The 20,670-nt window shown below is 39.3% G+C and overlaps 1 protein-coding gene across 1 annotated transcript; it reads right to left on the bottom strand.

Annotated features, from left to right (window-relative positions):
* Positions 1–1,566: 1,566 nt before the first annotated feature.
* LOC115927691 (ankyrin-3-like) lies at positions 1,567–7,720 on the bottom strand. The gene is made up of 7 exons (XM_030993859.1): positions 7,386–7,720; positions 6,055–6,232; positions 5,542–5,618; positions 4,709–4,870; positions 3,220–3,441; positions 2,528–2,621; positions 1,567–1,817 (listed from the first exon to the last, which is right to left on the bottom strand). Exons 1-7 carry the CDS (start codon positions 7,626–7,628, stop codon positions 1,567–1,569), a joined length of 1,227 nt encoding a protein of 408 aa, XP_030849719.1. The 5' UTR covers positions 7,629–7,720.
* Between the last annotated feature and the right edge of the window lie 12,950 nt (positions 7,721–20,670).

Here is a 20,670-nt window from a genome sequence, read left to right as displayed (position 1 = left end):
AATCTAATCAATTCATTGGCTCTGCAAGATACATACATGACCTAAGTTTGACAGGAATCTTGAGATAAGGGATCACAAGCTATCTTTGCATACATAATGAGCCCTGTGACCTTTGACCTCGTGACCCAAAAATCTAATGAATTCATCGGCTCCGCAGGTTACATATGACCGAAGTTTGGTAGGAATATATCAGTCGGTTCTTGAGATAACGCGATCACGAGAACGGGACGTACGGACGTACGTTCGGGCGGACAACCCGGCTACTTCGTAACGGAGGCATAAAAATTCTCTTTTGTAGCTGTAAACACGAGGACAGATGGACTTTCATTCGTTAGCATCCACAGTAAGTTTCAGGTCCCTATCAAAGCTCAAAGCTAAACATAAGATACGATTGATAGAATACACGTCTCACGACAGGAAATGCGTGAGTTTTAACAGAAAGAAAAGATTTTTAAAAATCAATTAAGATCTTTTTCCAGATTCTTGGCCTAAACCTCACTGTACTTTGAGGATTTTAAACCTGATCAATGACAGAGTTAAAAAGCTTTTTGTCCGACGCTAAGCTAACATAGTCTACCATCAAAGACCACGATAACCGCTGACGCAATCCAATATGTACGTTAAGCCTCGGTCACAAATGCCATTACGAACTGCTACGAACGCCGTATGAACGATTTTCAGACAATGGAAATTCGGGAAGACAATGGGAAAACAGGGAGATTCGTACGAAATTATCGTTCGTACGAACCTTTGTGACCGTAGCATTAGCGAAATGACGTCTCATGTGCGACGCAGATCACTGGTCTTTGTAGACTCACCTTTGCAACCTGTAGTAGAACTTTTAACATAGTGCAGAGCCGGCGTCCATCATTTAATTGTATTTTTACCCAGGAGGTTAGGGCATACATCATAAAACAGAACCGTGAAGTCAATGTGTCCTTTCGTACAGGCTGAAGCAACATGACGTTTTTTTAATAATTCATGTGCGACGGGGATAACTGGACTAGACTTACCTTTGCAACATGGAGCAGAACTCTACCTCATTACAATGCAGTAGGGTCCATGATTTACTGGTCTTCGTATCTAGAAGCTGAGAACAAACGTTATGTAGAGAAGAACGGCGACGCCAAGGTGTCTTTCCGTAAAGACTGAATCAACATGCATGACGCTTCGTGCGGATCTGTGATAACTAGGTCTAGACTTACCTTTGACAAACTTCAACATACCTTGTTATGCCTCATACACTAGCTCGTAGTCTAAGATTATCACACCAGCATCTTTTTAAGATCCCAAAGACACGAGTAGCCTGTGGTGAAAGGGCTTTTTCATCTGCAGCACCTTGTCTTTGGAATAATTTCCAATCTAATTTGAGAATCATAACTTCCTTAGAAACCTTTAAATCCAAGCTGAAATCTTATCTTTTTTTAACAATACCTCTACTTGGCACTGTGACACTAATCCGAACTTTCTCGTCCAAACTTTCTCATTCTTCCTATTTTTCTTGTGCGCCTCGGAATAGTATTGTCTAGATAGACGGCGCTATACAAATGCCTATTATTATTATTATTACCTTTGTAACATGGAACAGAGCTCTTCGGCCAGCTCGGCATAGTTGCCCCTGCATGCATAGTGCAGAGGCGTCCATCCCTTGGTGGTCCTTGCATCGAGGAGCTTGGGGCACAGATCATAGAGGAGAATGGCGATGGCAAGGTGTTCTTTCATACATGCTGAATGCATCACGTTGGTATTGTATCTTGACGTGACGCTGAGAAGATAGTCATTGGAATCTGTCCCATCAGACTGATTGCTAGGGGTCACTAGAGGATTTGAACGATGAAATAGTGATATTAATTAGAATAATGTACTATGGTCCTAAGCAGGAAGTTAGACCGAATTTTCTTAAATTGCCCCCTTAGTTAAACATGACTGCTGTCCTAGCGCCGGATTTTCCAATTCTATTTGTATTGTTACTATTAAAGATATATATTTGTTTAAGAAAAAAGTTATTTAACTTAACTGAAAGAATTTGGTATATATATGAAACACTACATGATTTTACTACCAAAAAGCAGGTACTTGGATACCACATTATTTAATGATACGTAAAAAGAATATTACAATGATCAACGTAACTGTTTAATCTACTCTTTACGGACACATCAGTCATGCTGCTTCTAAAGGTTATATGATTTTTTTTTCTTCAGCTAGCATGTTCTACAGATTACACTTCTGACCTAGGGAATGTTTCACAAAGAATAACATCGAAATTAAGTTGGAATTAACTATGGCGGGCCATTCATGCAACTGTTTGCCATCACCATTAGATATTTTTTCCTTCAATTATGAATTATCAAAAACTGTAAATTTTGTAGTTTTTGTGACCATGATTTGTACGTCTATTGAGAGACCAATGTCAGTAAACGGTGAGAGAAAACAGTGGTATGAACGGCCTGTCATAGTTAAGTCCAACTTAAAGTCGATCTTATTCTTTGTGAAACACCCCCCCCCCCCTGGAAGTTATACTTACTACAATCGAGGCAGAATTTGACAAGCAGCTCATGTCCCGTTATAATTGCTTCGTGGAGAACAGTTTTATTGTAAACGTTCTTGGCCGACAAGATCTGAAGAGAAATATTTATACATGCCAAATGACCTAACACTAGTAATGTATTAATGCTGTCAGAGAATGTTTTTTTCATCAATTGTCTAGAAGTAACATAAAAGTCTCGGTCTCAACGTCGATACCAATTAATAAATGAAAGGCGGTAAAATCATTTTTTGTTGTTGTATTCTTGAGGATCTCAAAAGGTAGTCAAAAAAGGAAAACAATATATGATAATAGACAAGCTTAATTTTGTTTCAACCTGCGTTAGATAGAGAAAAAGACAATCGCCCCAAATCAGGCGAGTTCTCTTAGATGGGGCATTTTCCATTTTTTCTTCTTCGGGAGACACATTTATTCTGACAAATATGAATATGGTATTTTGGTTTAAAAACCTTTACTGAACGAATATTTAGGCGAAGATGTCTTTAAGATGACGATTGAAATGGACAAGTCCAAAGTAACTTGTCCCATATGTTACCGACGTCGTTCACGCAACCTAACAGAGCTTGTATCGGTCTTTCTTCTTGGCAACGTTTGGAATAGAAAATGACAAAAATCTTGGACTTGCTGTCTTGCCCTTATAAAGGCGAAACGGAGAGGTCTTGTAACAATACCTGTCGCATGTCATGGCCCTTCTTCTGACATGTTGTCAAGAAACGTAGAGCATACTTCATGTGCCCTTTCCTGAGTATGGTGTACAGAGGCGTGTCTTTGGTGCCATCCTCTGCTAGAGGATTAGCATTGTGCTTGAGCAGAAGTAGAGCGTTCTCAAACTGGTTGTTGTGGCAGGAGATGTTCAGAAGCGTTGACTTTACCCTTCCGTGCTTTACAGGTTGCTGACAAATTTATCAAATGTGATATTAGGTTGTTAAAGTACATGTACATTAATTTCCTTACATGTATACAACGCTGTGTGTCATGTGCGCCATCTTGTACAGAAAAAAAAATCGAGAATCGTTGACTCTAACATCTCATGTTTCACAGGTTGCCGAGGATAATATCAAAGGTAAAATACGGTGGATAGTGTAAATAAGTGCTGTAGAAACCCTTTCCGAGAGTAAAACAGGAAGGTGTGTCCCTTGCACCATCCTATACAAGATGATGAGCAGCGTGTTCAAGCACCCGAATACAATTCTTAAACTTATCATTAGGGCATGAGATCTTCAGACGCATGGACTCATTTAATTCCTTTCTTAAAAGTTTGGCATCTACTTTGGCCTAAAATGACTATGCATATTTTGAACCCTAAAATGAGGAAAGTGCATCCTTTAACCAAAAGTCACAGGTATATAAGAAAACGTTTCCGAAGTGCATCTTTGGAAACACACACACACACAGGTGATAGAGATTACTTCATCAGGGGCCCGCCGTTTCACAAAGCCTTTCTTCAATGACAAATGACAAAAATCAGTGGCAAGGATTTCAGTAGCTTTAAACAAAAACCGTAATTTGTCACTTTAATATGACAAGTTTTGTGAAACGCCCCACAGGTCTACTACTGCTCTTCTTCGAAATTTCAATAAAGACTCCCCGGCCAAAACCAACTTTTGTTGAATGTGATCATAAAGCAAAAGCTCTTACACTCGCCTGATGAGCGCAAGAAAAATAATTATGTCTCTCGTCAGTGCTATTCTTCGCCTTTTAGTAGGCATACCAATCGGTTTAGCAATGATTACAGGTGGCTGTTAGGACTCAATACTGTACATCGACATCTTTGGTGTCTGGATGCGGTAGAAGGGGTCTCATTGATCGCGATCTATTGACCATCAAACTCGGTGGCCCGAATTCACAAAGGAGGTTTGTGGACAAACCTAGGTTTATGTGCGTCATTTGACGCGTTTCAAACCTAGGTTTGTACGTTTATGTGCGTCATATAATGCGTCAAATGACGCGCATATGTCGACAAACCTCCTTTGTGAATTCGGGCCTCTGTGACTCTCTCTTTCTCTGTGTCTCTAAGGAGCTAGTGGAATTGAGAGTGGGAAAACAAGAGAGCTTTGACAAGCCTGACGAATTTGTTTCTCTCTCTCTTTCTCTGTCTCTCTCTGAATAGTCTATCTGGTATATATATATATATATATAGTTACCATCAGCGATACTTACATCGACTCTAATGTCTGGATGTGACAGGAGGGCTCGGATCACGGTCTTCTGTCCCCCAAACTTACAGGCAAGCTGTAATGGCGTTTGACCTTGATTATCCTCTTTGTTGACCTCTACCTTCTTGGCTACCAAGAGTTCAACCATACGCGCTTTGTCCCGGGTCTGCCAAAGTACAACAAACACTGCTTTTTAGGGTCATACATGTCAGTTAAGAACTAAATTATTCGTACCCTTTTAAAGTTTTGGATTTGTTGAAGTGAAATTTGATGTCCCGGTTTACGTTTCTTGAAAATGTTACCAAAAATGTTTACATCTAAAAGTATTCAACCAACAAAAGTTACAGGGGTGTGAATGATTTTATTGTTAACTGTTCATGTCACTCCTTGTGAATAACCGTTCTGTCACAAAATATTGTTTAAAAGGACAACATTTGATAAAAAAAAAATCAAAAGTTTAATTGCAAATATATCCATCTTTAAGGTGAATTGGGAAATTCAAAAGCATTATTTTTTTGATCAGAATTGGCAATTTGCAGTTTTTCGCCAACATTCCCGCCCATATCAATTGTTTATACAGACACAACATTTTATTTTAACAATGTAGCTATAAAAGAAATTTACTATTGTTGCCAATTTGAAGATCAATATGTGATCAATTTAGCCCCAAATATAAATCCTGTATTGAAAGGGATGACATCTTCAGGCTTATGCTACGGTCACAAAGGTTCGTACGAACGATAATTTCGTGCGAATCTCCCTGTTTTTCCATTGTTTGAAAAACGTTCGTACGGCGTTCGTAACAGTTCGTAATGGCATTTGTGTCCGAGGCTTTACCTGGCGTTCATTCCTTGCTCTTTCTTTGAGTGCAAGATGTATCGGTCTCTTTCCGCCTGCTCCTTTCGCCTCCAGATCTAAAAAAAAAATATTTAAAACAAAACACAAAATAAATATTTAGATCTCGAGTTTGGAAGTGAACCCTCGCTCATCGTCCATATCAAGAGATTTTAATTCCGACCGAAAATACTTTGTTTATTGATGGCTGAAATCAACATTGGCCATGATCAAGAAATATTTGGCTTTCTTGAGCATGACCTACGGCTGTGAAGTCGAATTTGCGAAAATTTCAAAATCAATTTTGGTTTAGAAAAGTACTTCCACCCCTCCCCCCCCCTCCCATCTAAAAAAAAAATTAAAAAAAATGTAAATATCAAAGTAGATATAGGTTTTGGATACGGGGCGACATTCATTGAAATGCGCATCATTTCGCAAGATATTTTGTTTCATTTGTGTATCTTTTATTTAGCCATTTTTTTAAGAGGTCGATTTCACCATCATAAATCGGCGTACCTCCACCGTGCTGTATGATGAGTTCAAGCCAAGGTAGGAGTGTTTTGATGCAGACATAGTGGATGACGCTGTTGCCTCGTCCGTCTGTAGCCCTCAGCTCCCCATCAATCTCACCCGGTGTGAGAGCACCCAAGAGAATCCTGGCTTGTTTCACACCGGGATATTTAGAGGTCACCAGCTAAGATTCAAGAAGAAAAGAAAAAGAAGAAGAAAACATGAAGGAATTTGTCTCTGAAAATCTGGACAAGCATTTCAAAGTGTCATTCCCTTAATCGAAAAAAGATGGATGGAATTTGTTGTGACACATCACAATGAAAACAAACAGGCTATCAAGTGTCAACTACCAACTACGATCTTCATAATTTCATAACTCTATAATCTACCTTATCAATAATCTGACAAATATTGAAATAATCAAGCGATGAAATTTCCTAAAAAAACTTTCTGGTGCGGAATTTCATGTAGACTATGCAGTTACCGAAATTTTGCTCAATCGTGTTGACAAATATATATTTCTTTTCAAACTTTGTACGCCGATTTTTGTGGGCGCGTGTTGGTGTGTGTGTGTGTAATTTCTTTTTATGCCTCCGTTACGAAGTAGCCGGAGGCATTATGTTTTCGAGTTGTCCGTCCGTCCGTCCGTACGTCCCGTTCTTGTGATCGCGTTATCTGATGAACCGATTGATGGATTCCTGCCAAACTTTGGTCATGTATGTATCTTGCAAAGCCAATGAACCGATTAGATTTTGGGGTCACGAGGTCAAAGGTCAAAGGTCACAGGGCTCATTATGTATGCAAAAACAGCTTGTGATCGCGTTATCTCAAGAACCGATTGATGGATTCCTGCCAAACTTAGGTCATGACTATTGTATGTTACTTGCAGAGCCGATGAACTGATTAGATTTTGAGGTCATAAATTAAAGGTCAAAGGTCATGCGGCTCCCTATGTATGCAAAAATAGCTTGTGATCGCATTATCATTAGAACAGACAGATGGATTACTATTTAAATCAGGACATCTTGCAGAGCCAATGAACTGAGTATATTTTAGGGTCGTGAGGTCAAAGATCAAAGAGTCATATATGTATATGAGAAATTGCTTGTTATCACGATTTTCTGAGAACCTGTTAATGGATTACAATTAAACATGAATTTGAAAATTTTCTTCTGTTTTGGTTTGAAAAATTGCTTTATGACGGAGGCATCATTTTCGACTGCGCGCAGTCGAAGTTCCATCTAGTTCTTCTTTTGTTTGGGGGATATTACTGCATATTTTCGTTGTCTTTTGTTCATTTGATTGTTTATAATAGACTATTCCTTACACAGAACTACCTTTATCAAAGAGGTACCCCGAATCCGGCGGGCCATGGAAGAACTCCCTCCTCCTGATGACACATCGGACTCGGATTCCGATTCCGAACCCTCCTCCTCGCTACCCGAACCCTCGTCTGTACAGGTGGGAGACCGGGGCCTGACTGAGTCACTGTCGCTCGATTCATCATCATCATCATCGTCAGACGGGGTTTGTTCCCATGTTACGTGGTTGTTGAAGTGGCTCGAACGTCGCTTCACCATGTTTCAAGTCCACTATTCTAGGCTAGATCAGCAATTCGATTTCCAAAAAATAGACTAAATACCCGCCTACACAATTCTTCCTTTAAAAAAAAAGAAAAAGCAAAAAAAAAAAAAAGAGCAGATTAGCGGTCATTTTATTTTTTTATCGCAGGGCAGGGAGGGCACGATTCATTTGATTAGGATGGGAACATTTTATGTACTATGTAGGACGAACAATCTTCTTTTATTTTTTTCTCCCACGGAAAAATTGGGGAACATCATTACCCCTTTTTGGTTTTGTAGAAAAATCGAGTATCTTACGCGTGTCTGTAAGAAATATGGGTACCCTAAAATGAGCTTTATTTGAAGTATTTTTCAGATTTAAAGCCCGATTTTGTGCTAGTCGCAAGCTCAAAAGTATCTCATCGCATGTATTAAATCAATGCAGCCGCACACCGCGACGCACACACGATATCTCAGTCTAATTCAGATTCCAACTTCCGATCACCGCTGTGCCTGTCTTCGGCCAGGCGAGCACCAGGGAGCTCCGGCGTGGGATACCTGCTCCGCCCGCTTGTGCTGTACATCAGCGCGGAAACGCACGGCGCGCGCGAGCGCTTCCTATTGACTTTGTACATGCGGCCGTAAACTGAAACACTCGGCCGATAACGGGCTCCAAAACAGTGAAAATTGAAATGAATATTGTCATGGCAATTCGTGATTTTTTTTGTTTAAATAATAATAATATTTGCTTCATGATTTGAACAAGAAATGATAATAAATAGGAAGTAAAGTCCTAAAAATAGGATTTTGTCTTAAGTGGCCGAAAACGGGCTCCTTTACTCTACGAAAAAATAGCGCTTTCGTAAGATTTTAGCACCAAAATATTGAGCGAGTGTTGTGAAAACAGCTTTCTTATAGTTCTACCTAACTTAAATCTACCAAACACGAGAAAATAATATTTTTTTCATGAAATCAACGCAGTCAAAATTACCCCCGTTTTACGATTTTTGATCCTGTTTCAAACCTCCGCTCCGATGAATGCGTATTAGAGTAAAGGAGCCCGTAATCGGCCAGCTCCCGTTTTCGGCCGATTGGTTGGATGCAAGGTAAAATCACTCTAAAATACATCGCATAATAGCATAACACATATCCCACACATACCATTCCATGCCAGTGTCACTGAAGAACCACATTTGCAATGGAAAATATATCCTAAAATATCACATTTTAGCGATGTAATCGCCGGTCCCGCTACCCAAATCTGAAAAATCGAGTATCTTACGCGTGTCTGTAAGAAATATGGGTACCATAAAATGAGCTTTATTTCAAGTATTTTTCAGATTCAAAGCCCGATTTTGTGCTGGTCGCAAGCTCAAAAGTATCTCATCGCATGTATTAAATCTATGCAGCCGCACACCGCGACGCACACACGATATCTCTGTCTAATTCAGATTCCAACTTCCGATCACCGCTGTGCCCGTCTTCGGCCAGGCGAGCACCAGGGAGCTCCGGCGTGGGATACCTGCTCCGCCCGCTTGTGCTGTACATCAGCGCGGAAACGCACGGCGCGCGCGAGCGCTTCCTATTGACTTTGTACATGCGGCCGTAAACTGAAACGCTCGGTCGATAACGGGCTCCAAAACAGTGAAAATTGAAATGAATATTGTCATGGCAATTCGTGATTTTTTTCTGGGATTCTTTTTTTGTTTAAATAATAATAATATTTGCTTCATGATTTGAACAAGAAATGATAATAAATAGGAAGTAAAGAGTCCTAAAAATAGGATTTTGTCTTAAGTGGCCGAAAACGGGCTCCTTTACTCTATCTCCACTTTAGCGTGTGCGCATGCGCTATACGTGCGCTATACATGAACGTCCGATGTTTGGCAAGTGCGTCCGAAGTTCGGAATGAAAAAAAAAGGTTCTGCGGGTAAATAGACCCTAAATAATTCTAGTTTTCCATTTCCTTTACTAATTTTCTTTTACACGACATAGAGTAAAGGAGCCCGTAATCGGCCAGCTCCTGTTTTCGGCCGATTGGTTGGATGCAAGGTAAAATCACTCTAAAATACATCGCATAATAGCATAACACATATCCCACACATACCATACCATGCCAGTGTCACTGAAGAACCACATTTGCAATGGAAAATATATCCTAAAATATCACATTTTAGCGATGTAATCGCCGGTCCCGCTACCCAAATCTGAAAAATCGAGTATCTTACGCGTGTCTGTAAGAAATATGGGTACCATAAAATGAGCTTTATTTCGAGTATTTTTCAGATTTAGAGCCCGATTTTGTGCTAGTCGCAAGCTCAAAAGTATGTCATCGCATGTATTAAATCAATGCAGCCGCACACCGCGACGCACACACGATATCTCTGTCTAATTCAGATTCCAACTTCCGATCACCGCTGTGCCTGTCTTCGGCCAGGCGAGCATCAGGGAGCTCCGGCGTGGGATACCTGCTCCGCCCGCTTGTGCTGTACATCAGCGCGGAAACGCACGGTGCGCGCGAGCGCTTCCTATTGACTTTGTACATGCGGCCGTAAACTGAAACGCTCGGCCGATAACGGGCTCCAAAACAGTGAAAATTGAAATGAATATTGTCATGGCAATTCGTGATTTTTTTCTGGGATTCTTTTTTTGTTTAAATAATAATAATATTTGCTTCATGATTTGAACAAGAAATGATAATAGATCTAAATAGGAAGTAAAGAGTCCTAAAATAAGTAAAAATAGGATTTTGTCTTAAGTGGCCGAAAACGGGCTCCTTTACTCTACATAAACAGTATTTGCACAATAATAGTATAGATCTAGGCCTAACAAGTTAGACCTAGGTTAGATCTAGTCTAGATCTAGACCGGTGTTAAATGATCTGACTTCAGAACACGGGCCAAATAGACCCTATTCATGATAGTCTAGATCTAGATAGGCCTAGATCTAGATCTAGATCTACGCACGCACACAGAATCCGATGCGATAATGTATCAAATAGGCCTAGATCTAATTTCATACAAAATTACAAATAGACCTCTAGACTAGGGTCTAGATCTTAGGCCTAGATCTAACGTTAACTGTTAGGTCTAACTTTTTAGACTAAATTAAATTTGATTTTGAATGACATTGCGAGGAAATCGGGTGGCTTACCGTAAACGAATGACATAGCTAGTCCAGGTCTAGCCTACCGAGCACTGGCTATGTCCAGAATCTGGCCGATTTAATTTTTGATCCGTACCACCAACGCAAATATTCATATAGGTCTAGATCTAGGCCCCTATGCCTAGATCTAGAGTCTAGCCCCTATTCAAATTAATATGCAGCGCAGCGCTTGGCTAGGCTAGGTACGGTACGTTAGGTTGTTTACAAAAAGACCCTAGCCGCGTCGCTTTGCGCGCTCGATGTGCGCATGCGCAGCACTGGAACGACGCGCACGATGCGGAATGGTAGAAAATAAGCATGAATCATAATTTATTTTCAATAAATCACTAATACCAATTAATGATTACTTAGCACATTACGTTAGGCCTATAAAATGTATATTAATCTTATATTAATCTCATTAAAACGAGATAATATCTCATTTTAATAAGATAATTTTCTTATCAAAACGACATATTTATCTCATTAAAACGAGATAATTCTGAATTGGCGAATTTGTGCACCATTATAGGCCTACACCAAGCTATATAGCTGATAGCTACGACTTCGACTTTATATACGCCTGTACAAAATCTCGTAAACTATTTCTATTTTCTCTGCAGTTACAAAAATGGATTTAGGTCCTTTTGGAATTAAACTCTTCATATCACATCTTACTATACAAAATCAAAGTATCTATTCAAAGAGTCAAATATTCCATACATGTGAGCGAATTCGCACTCATTGAGCAATTCCTTTGTGCTTGCAGCAGGCGTAGGCCTACACTGTACAAATAACACATTGTCACTGTTAGCTATTCATAGTGCAGCAAACTTTTGATATTCATAAGTGTACGATGTACTTATGGCTAAAGTAACTTCATAATTTCAAGCTTATACTTTGAAAATAAAGTAAATTCACTACAATTCCCGCCTACGCTCGAGACTTGCTGACCTTTCTCTCTAAGTGACATATTCAGTATGATCATCTCCTATCATCCATCCCTCAATCCAACCCTTAATAAGCCAGTTCACGGTTGCAGTCTGAGCATGAGCAGATAAAGGTCATTGCAGAACAAATTGTGAAATACACGGAGACGAAATACTGGAAACGTGCTCATGAAAGTTATGTAATCATTATTCATTTATGCACTCCATGATATACAGGTGGAAGTATTCTTTGAAAAGGGGAAACAAAGGCTATTTATGTAACACCTCCGTCGCTGTAGGAGTCATTATTTCAAAATTTACAAAGTGGGACCTCTTCATGTTTTTAAGATCTGTGGATATTCGGGGTCATTGCAGTAATGTGCTAACCGTGAACTGGTCTATTGTTATCAAAACCAGGCGTAATACACTAGCCTTTTGTATGCCTGCGTCTCTTTTCTTTAAATACTCCATTGTTTGCCTTGGTTGGGAGTCATTTACTTCTGATAGAAGCATCACACTGTGAAATATTGACCACAGTCTGGACACAACGCGAATTCTATTTTTCCACTATGAAATATTTTCCACAGAGTAGCCACATTGTGAAATAATTTCACATTATCTGCGGGTACATTAACACTGTAAAATTGAATTTCACAATATGAATACTGTGTGGTTTAACACATTGTGGCGGTGTCGACTCTGTGCATAAGTGTGAATGATTTGTTTTTGTTATGTGTTATGTGCTCTGCTCGTTCTTGACAGAACGACATCGGCCAAAACAAGGGAACTCAAGGGAGCTCAATCGTATTGCAGCACACTGTGTAACATGGGTCTCACTTTTAACCAAAAAAACCCACATTAAAATGGGTATTTTTCAGGTATTTCAAAAATTTGCAAAAATTTCGGGTGAAAAACACCCGAAAATTGTGGAAAGTTGTTTGTTTGTCGAGAAAAATGACTCCTAATAATAGGTAGGGATTTCAAGGCTTGAGCGGCACATCCCCGTCCAAACCATATCCTCCCCCGGGCGACTACCTTAAGAAATGGACAAGAAGTATGATAGTCAAATTTGACTGAACGCCCAAAATCCAACCAGCCAGCAACTCATAACATGTATCAAAAACTGCCAGGGGTACCAATTTGCGAACATAATAATGGCCCAGTCCGAAACATATTTGTATGGGACATACAATAGGATATTTATATTTTTCACCCAATCTGCTCCCTAGCTGCTAATTGTTTGCACGGTTCCAGTTGTACATGGCCTGTCTGCCCCGTGACTTCCACTCCTATATATCCAGGTCCAACAGTTGAACGTAAAATTGAATGTGAAGATGATGTCACCGAATTGTTACACGTACTCTCTATTTCGTTCGGGAGCTAGGCAGCTTTTTCAGGATTGGATTGGATGAACCATATTTCTATTTTGAAGATAAAGTGACCATGGCAAGTTCTAGCGTGTGGTATCGGGGCTATGTTATTGTTTTTTAGCAAATTCGTTGTAGTTTTTATTGACACTGGCTTGGCGAAATCTTTCGGTGTTCTTATTCCTACAATGGTTGAGCGTCTGGAGTCAGATTATGCCACGATCGGATTGATATGTAGCTTGCCTGCAACGCTCATGTACTTATTATGTAAGTAAATTTGTGTTCTAAACAAACTTTTGGGAGTATTTGTTGTAATAAAAATGATAACGATAATTATACGACTACTAATGATAATGATGATCATCATCCCCATTAACATCATCATGATAATAATACTAATAACACTACTACTAATAATACTAATAAAAAGAAAACCAGTTACATCATCATCAACATTTACATTGGTCAACAGCAACAGCAAAACCATAGTAGTTGTTGCTGCTGCAGAGTAGTAGTAGTAGTAGTAATAGTAGTAGTAGTAGTACTGGTAGGTGTTATTTGTGCTTTTGCTGATGGTCTTGCTGTAGGCCTACATTACCAGTAGGGATTTAATAGCGACTTAAAATAGTTACTCCAAGTAATGGAACACATGATTGACGAATGATATTTTATTCTATGAATTATATAACTATGAGTTACCCATCAACTTCACCTGGATGGAGGGTGGCAAATTTCAATTGATATCTTGCCAAAGGACATTACTATAGCTGATAGGAAAATAATTCAATACATCGTCATCTTCATCATCATCATCATTTGATTATTAAAATCATGAACTATTATTAGCAAAACTATTTTGTTTAGGCATCATTATGTACCCCTTTGAAATGGTTTCAGAGAACTGGCTTATTAAGCCAAATCACGGTTGCAGTCTGAGCATGAGCAGATAAAGGTCATTGCAGAACAAATTTTGAAATACACGGAGACAAAATACTGGATACGTGCTCATACCAGTCATATCCCTGCTCATACCATTTATGCACATTCAGTGCACTCCATGATACACAGACGGAAGTATTCTATGAAAAGGTGAACCAAAGGCTATTTATATGGCACCTCCATCGCTGTAGGAGTGATTATTTTAAAATGTTCAAAGTGGGACCTCTTCATGTATTGAAGATCTGTGGACATTCGGGGTCATTGCAGTAATGTGCTAACCGTGAACTGGTCTATTCACTGTTTACAATAAAAACCAATCTGATATGCAAAAAATATCATGCGGAATTCCGCAAGGGTCAATTCTATGTCCTCTACTTTTTCTAATATATATAAATGATATTCATAAATGTTCTTCCAAACTTAGTTATGTCCTCTTTTGCAGATGACACTACAATTTCTTTATCAAACAAAGATGAAGAAACCCTCATTCAAACTCTAAACCATGAACTAGAACATGTCGTCCATTCGTTCAAACTTAACAAGCTATTACTTAATGCAAACGAAACTCATATTATGATTTTCACCACAGGAAATATTGATATTTCCAACTATAAGGTATATCTAAATTGCTCTGAAATCACAATAGTATCTAACACAAAATTTATAGGAATTCAAATTGATGACAAATTGCGTTGGCATGACCATGTAAATTACATACGTACAACAATTTCACGAAATATTGGTGTAATGAACAAACTAAACTATCTGCCTAGAAATATTTTGTTATCTCTATACCAGGCCTTCTCAACTAGTTTATTAGAAGTGCCAAAACGAAAAGAATTTTAAGTTGAAGTGCCAACCTGTATGTTTGATTTTGCTGCGAGGGAGCGTAGCGACCGATTCGACAACGAAAGGGGGTGCAGGGAGCAAAGCCCCCTGAAGCTGATTTTTAGGGCTTTCTAAAGGTCCAGATGTGGCATTTTAACACCTTTTTTATTCCAAAATATTTCGATCTCTATTTCTTTTACAATTCCTGGGTACATTCACACTGGAGGTAAATTTATATGTAGTTATTTCGGTGCAATACAAACAGGAATTGTCCAAATTAAGTGAAAATCAAACAAACAGAAACAAGATTTTTCCAGAGATTGGCAATGTTAAAATAATTATTGGTAGCACATCGTCAGCTTATTTTTGTTTAGAGCTCAGGATAGTTTAAGAGTCGTATAGAATAGTTCAAAAAGGTTAAATAACCCTTTTTCCTTGTTTGTTAAGTAGACATTTTGGGTTCAAATTCGACTGGGTCTTTTTGATTTTGCTGAGTTTTTAATTCTAATATACAATTTTATTGTTCTTTTTTTTTTTGTCCTCCTTTTTTTTGTTGCAACAGTCGCGCGCCTTTCCGACTGACCGCAAGTTGAGAAGGCCTGCTCTATACCCTCATTTACCCTTTTCTTATATATTGCAATATTGTCTGGGCCTCAGCTTCTCAAGAAAAAATGTTGAGACCATATATATATTGCAAAAAAAAGCAGTGAGAATAATTTGTAAAATGCCTTTCCTTGCCTCCACTATACCTTTATTTACTCAATTAAAACTCTTGAATGTATTCGATTAGTATAAATTAGACTGGCCATATTTATGTTCTCTTGTCAGAGACAGATCTTGCCATTATCCCTGACACGCTATTTTTCCATTAACTCTTCAATCCACTCTCGATCAAATGCAGATTTTCATATCCCATATGCAAGAACTTCAGTTTCTCAAAATACTATTTACTATGCAGGTCCCAAACTATGGAATGCATTGCCACCTAATCTAATATATGCATGCTCTCAAAATGTTTTCAAGAGACAATACAAAGAAAGGCTATTACAATCTTATTCACATTGAGTCACCTGTTGTTTGTTGTCTATGTCAATGTTAATTGTTATATCCCTGGTTTTTATGTGTTTTTTTAAAATTGTTATTTCTATTTTGTATTTTGTATTTTGTATTTATTATTATTCTGCTTGGGTCTAATTTCATCGTATTAGCTTTACTTCTCATCTTGCCTTTCTCTCCTTCCATATTCCTTCCTCTTCCTCTCTCTCCCTCTCTCTCTCTCTCTATCTCCTTATTTTGTTTCTCTCTGACCCAGCTGTTTATGTTTTCTCTCTCTCTTGTTGTTATACATGCAACAGTATACAATGCAATTTATACTAATGGGGTCAAATTCACAAGATCTTTAAATAAATCTTCAACCTGATCTCCACTCAATTTATGTTACTTGTGCTGTCAACTACTGATTTTACTATGTCCATCTTTTTAATATTTGTTATACATGTATGCGTTTAATTCGCAATTCTATGTATCTGTTTTTATATTGAGTGAATAAATGATTTGATTTGATCATCAAACTACTTAGCGGGGGTAGGCCTACCTAAGCTTCACTGCCCCGTCTGTCTCTCTCTCTCTCTCCCTCTCTCTCTCTCTCTCTCTCTCTCTCTTGTTTCTCTCTAATCATCCTCCTGGCACTCCCCCCTTGTCCTCCTTTCCCTCCTACCTCTCTTCCACATTGAATTTTGAATTCTCCATCATTTACTTTGGTTATCGCCATTTCATATTCGGGCAGCAATGTGGTATAGTCATATTTCCATGTGTGTATTATTCTGACATTTAGAACGTTTCTGAAAACAGTTTTTACTTTGACACGTGATTACCTTATGTGATTTCATATTTTTCATCTTTAATTAAGTATATTTTCTCATTATTTTTCAATATATTAGGTCCCGTTGTAACACTCGTTCTGCCGAAGATCAACCACCGGTTTGTCGCTATGCTAGGCGGAGTGTTATGTGGATCATGTATTATTGCCAGCGCTTTTTTCAAGAACACTGTTACTGTAGGAGTCTGTCTCGCTTTATCAGGTTAGCTAAATATCTCGTAGTTCAGCTATGTAATCGATTATTTCATTATGTGCCGTACCTGGTAGGTGAAGAGCCATACATTCTCAGAGTTTGCCCTACACAAGCCGTATATCTATATTGAGCCCCATAAGGTCACCTCAGTGTCAAAACCTACAAACTTGACAATGGCGTACAGGGGGCGGATCTAGCTTTTTGCTAAGGGGGGGGTTTGACCAAAGTAATGACGATGCGGAGCATCGTCCACGAGCCGCGAAGCGGCGAGCCGATTTTTTTTGGGGTGTTTATTTGAACTCCGTAAGTGATGTTTTCCTGGCATCTATTAACACAATGGAGACCATAAAAAGCAGTGCATGATAACGTCTTTTTAAATCAAGTAACAGTAAATACACAGTTATATCCAGAGTTATCATGTGTTTGGTTAAGTTACCAGATGAGTTGAATATCTTCTCACAATATTTGCACTTGAAAGGGTTTCTCTCCAGCGTGCGTTCTTTTTTCTTTCTTTTTTTTTTTTTTTTTTTTTTTCCTTTTTTTTTTTTTTTTTTTTTTTTTTTGGGCCGCCCAAGGGGGGGGGGGGGTTTAAACCCCCTAAACCCCCCCGTAGATCCGCGCCTGGGCGTATTCCCGATTCGATTTCTATAGGAAATATAAAAGGGTATTGAAATTGCCCTTAAATGTATTATGTTCCTTTTGCAGCCAACATCAAATTCTGTAGAACTTTGCAGGAATTTTGAATATACATGTATCATGTCTGTCCTATCTGTGAACTGTTAACGTTGGTAACGTCCTAATCAGGGACGGTGATTTCTTTTCATAACCGGTGGGGGGGGGGGGCGGGGACGAAATGCGAGGGACGAGGGAGCAGTGGCGTAATGAGCAAAAACGTTTGGGGGGGGGGAAGGAGGCAGGAAAAATCTGCATCACCACCACTCTTGCATTTTACGCAGACCCTGGGAACGTTTTTCAAAGTAGGGGGGGGGGGGGGCTAAAGTATTTACTATCAGGTAGAGCAAAGCAAAGTGGAGCGTAAATTTGTTTGGGGTCCAGGGGCAAAGCCCAGGCGGGAGTCAAGGGGCGGAGCCTCATGAAGCCCAGGGGTTTTAGGCATTTATTTACGGTCAGATGAGCATCCAGGTGCCGTCTAAGGGCCCTTGGTGGGGTCTAGGGGCAGAGCCTCTGGAAGCTCAGGGAAAATTAGGCCATTTCAACAACACTTTTAAATCACTGGTATCGAATTAGAAATAAACCACGTTTGAATTTAATTTGGGGGAACTGCCACAAAGCCCCTACCCCCATCAGTACGCAAGTGCGAGGGAGCATGGTAAATGACAGGGTTGAAGGTGACGGAAGTGACTACCCCCTCACAGGTTTTTGAAATTTTGTTTTATTTAAAAATTCCAGTCCTTAGCAAAACTATAGTATAAAAACAAGCAATATACTTTTTCACACTTCAATTTTTTCGGTATTTACTTGTACATTTTGAAGGATATTATGCGAGGGAGCGAAGCTACCAAATGCGAAGATTTTTCCTTTTTTTATTTGTCTAAACGCTGCACTCTTGGGCCCTCCAGAGCCCAGAAGTGTGTTGCAGTCTTTAGTCAGAATTTGCTATACATTTGTTTATGTTTGCACTTTTTCAAATTTTGAGGGGGGACTTGCCCCGGGATCGCTGCTCCTGGTCCTAATATTCAGATTATGCAAGGAAACCGGTTTTCTTTCTAGATTCCATTGTCAGACACTATTGAGTCAATTTTGAGTGACTGACTGATTTCTTTTTTCTTTGGTAATAACATACATAAAATAAGCTGTAAAGGGCATATGAGCACTATTTTGTCTACATCAATAACCTAATTCTTGTAATGGCCAAAATTAAACTGATTGAATCTCTACGCAGCACAAAACGTACGACTATTCGGTACAAGGGTCTGAAAATCAGACTATTACTAAATGGATTGCAATCACTAAAGTCGATTCGACAACTAATGGTCGGTATTTTCCCAAGCCCTTTCGTTTTCAGGTTAGTTTTAAATTGGAAGTTCTAATTAGTCCAAAGCGTAAATGTAATGCCAGTTTATAAAGGCAATGCGAATTTATTTAAATTAAATAAATGTAAATATTTAAATGTATTTATATAAAAAAGTTACTCTATCGTAGCCTTAAAAAACATGTAATCCGAATGCTATTTTTGTGATTGATATCAATTACTCGTTCCCACTATTTTGAAAGACTCTTACAAAGTTAGCTACCCTACGGGCCCTATGACTCACAAGCATAGCTTTCACCATAGGTCCATCAACATTCCACTCTTCTTTTGTACCATTTACTTTAAGGAATCATTTAAAAATGTTAAAAGTGAAATATGAAACAGTATGAAGACCAACAGTACCGAAACTAATCACTATTAGTAGTAATGCTAATATTATTATCATCATTGTTTTTTCCCGCAAGTGCTGGCTTGTCAATGACCTTAATGCCAACACTCCTTGCACTGAATGATTTCTTCCGGGAAAATTTCGTTTTGGTGAACACAATCACGTTATATGGCCTAACCGCCGGATCCATGCTGCTCCCTATTGTAACGGAAAGGTCCTTTGAAGCATATGGCTATGCAGGGGCGTTTATTATCCTTGGCGGTATTGCTTTGCACCTTGTCGCGTGCGGAGCAACGATATGCAAGTCATCAAGAAACGCAGCTACGAATGAAGGCGAATTAATTCATGATGAAGTGAAGGAGAAACGAAATTGTCATTCTGAAAAGAAATTATTCGAGAAAAAAGAAGACATGATTTATATACAGGAGGAGGAGGAAGAGAAGGAGGAGGTGGAGGAGATAGGGGATGAACAGGATGAGGAGGATAGTGGAGAGTGCATTTCGGAGCAAACAGGTTTGATTCAAAACGAGAGCCGTAGCAAAAGTAAGCATGAAACGTCAATGAAGGCACGCTTATCCTGGACCACACGCTTCTTTCAGACCTGTAAAGGGTCTTGCCGACTACTAAACGAACCTCTCTTTCTCTTCTCCTTGCCTATAACTTTCTTGCAATTTTACACCATGTATGCATGGATGCTGTTTCTGGTCCCCCACGCTGAACAGCTGGGCATCCCTCCTTCCAAGGCAATCTTCTTCTCCACAATTGGCGGTATGGGTGGCATCATCGGTCGAACCATTTTCATCATCCTCGTGTACAAAGGGATCAACGTCTATGTTTTCTACATCGTCATAGGTCTCATATGCACGATATCCTTTCTTTTAGACTTCATCAGTTCTGCTTACGAGGTGCGTGCTACCTTGGCCTTTGTCCAAGGGTTCTCCTTTTTCATCGAGGATGCAATTCCGGTGACTTTTAACAAGGAAGCAGTCTTTGACGATAGAAATTTTAATATGGCCCTTTCTCTCAGTAACTTCATGGGAGGACTAGGGGCGACATGTGCAGGAACATTTACAGGTGCGTAATTTATAGTCCACTTGTTATAAACCAGTGTCTCAAAGTCAATTTTCTTGTCACCCAACGGCCTCTAAGTCCCGGCCCCCCCCCCCCACTCAGTGTTATTTAGGGTACGCATATGCTCGTTCCCTCTTTTTGAAAGTACCCCCTATCTGAGGACAGCCAACATTTCCGAACCCCCCTTTCGCGGGCTTTTTGCGGGCTTTTCCTGCCTTGGAGACCCCCCTAAATCAGAAAAAATGCTCAATGTACCCCCCTAAATTCGGAATAATTTCTTAGGAGTCCGAAGAGATTAGAGAAAAGAAAAAAAAACACCCCCTTTTTAA

The sequence above is a fragment of the Strongylocentrotus purpuratus genome, unplaced genomic scaffold (genome assembly GCF_000002235.5).
Source record: "Strongylocentrotus purpuratus isolate Spur 01 unplaced genomic scaffold, Spur_5.0 spur5_scaffold_20, whole genome shotgun sequence".
Taxonomy (NCBI): domain Eukaryota; kingdom Metazoa; phylum Echinodermata; class Echinoidea; order Camarodonta; family Strongylocentrotidae; genus Strongylocentrotus; species Strongylocentrotus purpuratus.
Note: the sequence above shows the minus strand (reverse complement) of the source record. Positions and strands in the feature narration are given on the sequence as shown.